Source organism: Gavialis gangeticus, unplaced genomic scaffold (assembly GCF_001723915.1).
Source record: "Gavialis gangeticus isolate Ggan-Ray unplaced genomic scaffold, GavGan_comp1, whole genome shotgun sequence".
Taxonomy (NCBI): Eukaryota; Metazoa; Chordata; order Crocodylia; family Gavialidae; genus Gavialis; species Gavialis gangeticus.
Window position 1 is genome coordinate 8270895 of NW_017729034.1, and position 2234 is coordinate 8273128.

At 44.9% G+C, this 2234-nt stretch overlaps 1 protein-coding gene across 1 annotated transcript in view; it reads left to right on the forward strand.

The window, feature by feature from the left end:
- The window catches only part of UPK1B (uroplakin 1B), a 20380-nt gene that overhangs the window by 9351 nt on the left and 8795 nt on the right, over positions 1-2234 (forward strand). Inside the window, exons 4-5 of the mRNA XM_019527613.1 lie at positions 723-797; positions 1488-1610. Of these exons, the coding sequence (XP_019383158.1) occupies positions 723-797; positions 1488-1610 (198 nt within the window). The remainder of the gene's footprint in view (positions 1-722; positions 798-1487; positions 1611-2234) is intronic.

Sequence of the window (2234 nt, forward strand, 5' to 3'; positions counted from 1 at the left end):
CCGTTTGGAATGCTGTGTGCAGATCTGGTCACCCATGTTTGAAGAGAGGGAAACGGAAGAGGTTGCTAGGATGATTGGGGGATGACAAGCTTATCATAAGAGGAGGCTAAAGCAGTACTTGACTAGTGTGGCAAACTCATGGGCTAGAAGGGGATCTGATTGCTGTCTGTGGGGGGTAAACACCAGAAAAGTGAATGAGTTCTGTCCTCCAGCCTAAGGCTGGCACAAGAACAAAAGGCTATGAATGAACTGAAGCCCCTAATGTTCAGAGTGGTGGTCATTAGAAGGTTGTCCCAAAACAGTCCTAGTTGCTTAGAATTGGAAGCCTATTTGATGCTCTGGTTTAAGGCCCACCAGTTTTGCATCCAGTGGCACATAAGGGAGTCCTGTGGCCAGCATCAGGTCCTGCCTTTTGAGTGTCCAGCTTAAATGACCAGAGCCTTATTTCCAGGTGGGTCAGCTTAGGTAACCTTTGGTAGGAGCATGGAGTAAGGTTTCAACTGCCACCTCTAGAACTGTAGCAGGTATGTCCTGATTACTGTTGTCCCCCCTGCCTTCCCCCTGAAACTGGAGTCATAAGGACAGAAACTTCTCTTATGGAGCTTGGGTTATTCAGCAGGGGATTGGACTTGGCCCTGGAGGAGTCTGCTAGTCCCTTGACTTGCTTCCTAGTATCTTGGGTCTGAGAGATAACAGTACCTTCTGCTCTTGCTGTCTCCCAGTATATCATCCTGATGTTGATCACATATGCCTTTGAGACTGCCTCTTGCATCACAGCAGCAACTCATCGAGACTTTGTGAGTATCTGTTTCCCCATGCATATTCTTGCTAGAGAGTGCAAGTTGAAAAGGGTGGAGAGGTAGTGTTAACAGCTTCTGGTACTTCTGTACATGTTCCAGGCAGAAGGAAAGGAAACCCAAGGAGGGCTAGTTACTTTAGATAACAAGGGCTGAACGTGGAAGGATGGTGCGGTCTCTGGAGCGTGTTTATACCATTCCTCCAATCCAGGAAATGGGGTGCTCTATTCATGCACACTGAAATTGAATGCTGACGGAGCCTTTTGTATGACATTTTTCAGATACAGATTGATAGCCCTGTTGTAGGGGGCAGAGGGAAGACATGACTTGATGTGGGGGGTGGGAATAAAACTGGGTTCTCACAACTGATGGCAGGGGAAAAGACTGCCTATGTTAACTTCTGCATTGGAATTTAATCGCAACAAATTTGTCCATGCCTTCTCTCAAGGAATCTCTCTGAAGACATTCAAAAGCTATACTTCAGGATCTGTCGGTTATGCCAGATTTACTTAATTTTATTTGGTTTTTTGGGGTTTTTTAACCCAATCTAATGCTAGAAGTTAGGACAACTTGTTGGCCCCAAACACTGTGTGGCTCGCTTCCAATGGTGGAGGGGTCTGCCCCACTTTTTTTTTTCTTCTCTGAACCTCCTAACAAGGTGTATGCAACCTGTCCTGTTTTATATCGTAGTTCACTCGCAATCTCTTCCTGAAGCAAATGCTGGAGAAGTATCAGAACCCAGAGCCACTCAACAATGATGACAAGTGGATGAGTGAAGGAGTCACGAGGACATGGGACCACCTTATGCTTCAGGTAATTAACTCTTTTTAATTAAACAAAAAACAAATAAAAATGGCTCACAATAAAAGACAGTATCCAAGCTCCTCATGTCTCTAGAATTTCACACCTACCCTGTAGACCAGCGATTTTGATTTTATTTTATTTTCAACCTGTGTCCTGCAGACCCCTAGAGCTGCACAGACTATGTGTAAGGGCTCCACAAAAGATGACTATGATCAATCAAGTGTGTGAATACCCACACTTACAATTTAGAGGGGTCCACACCTCCCATTTTGAATTTTTTTTAAGGGTCTGCAAATGAGAAAGGGCTGTAGCTTTTAACCTAAGCCCTTTCAATAACATTGGTCCAATTTCAGTCCCTACTGACCTAGTCTCAAATGATGTCTTTTTCTCATCCCTCCAGCCTTTCAATCTTGCTGGTCCCCAAGATAATGCTTTTAGTATCTCAAGTACTGGCCAGTGCTCTGCATTCCCACACCCACAAATGCATTTATCACCTGTGATGTGAGCTAATATCCATAGGATGGCATCAATTTTGTGGAATGTTGGGAGTGGGTCCCAGATCCTGTATAATGCCTCAGCCTTGCCTTTGTAAAGAACTTCCCCCTCTCTCTCTCTCTCTCTCTCTCTCTCTCT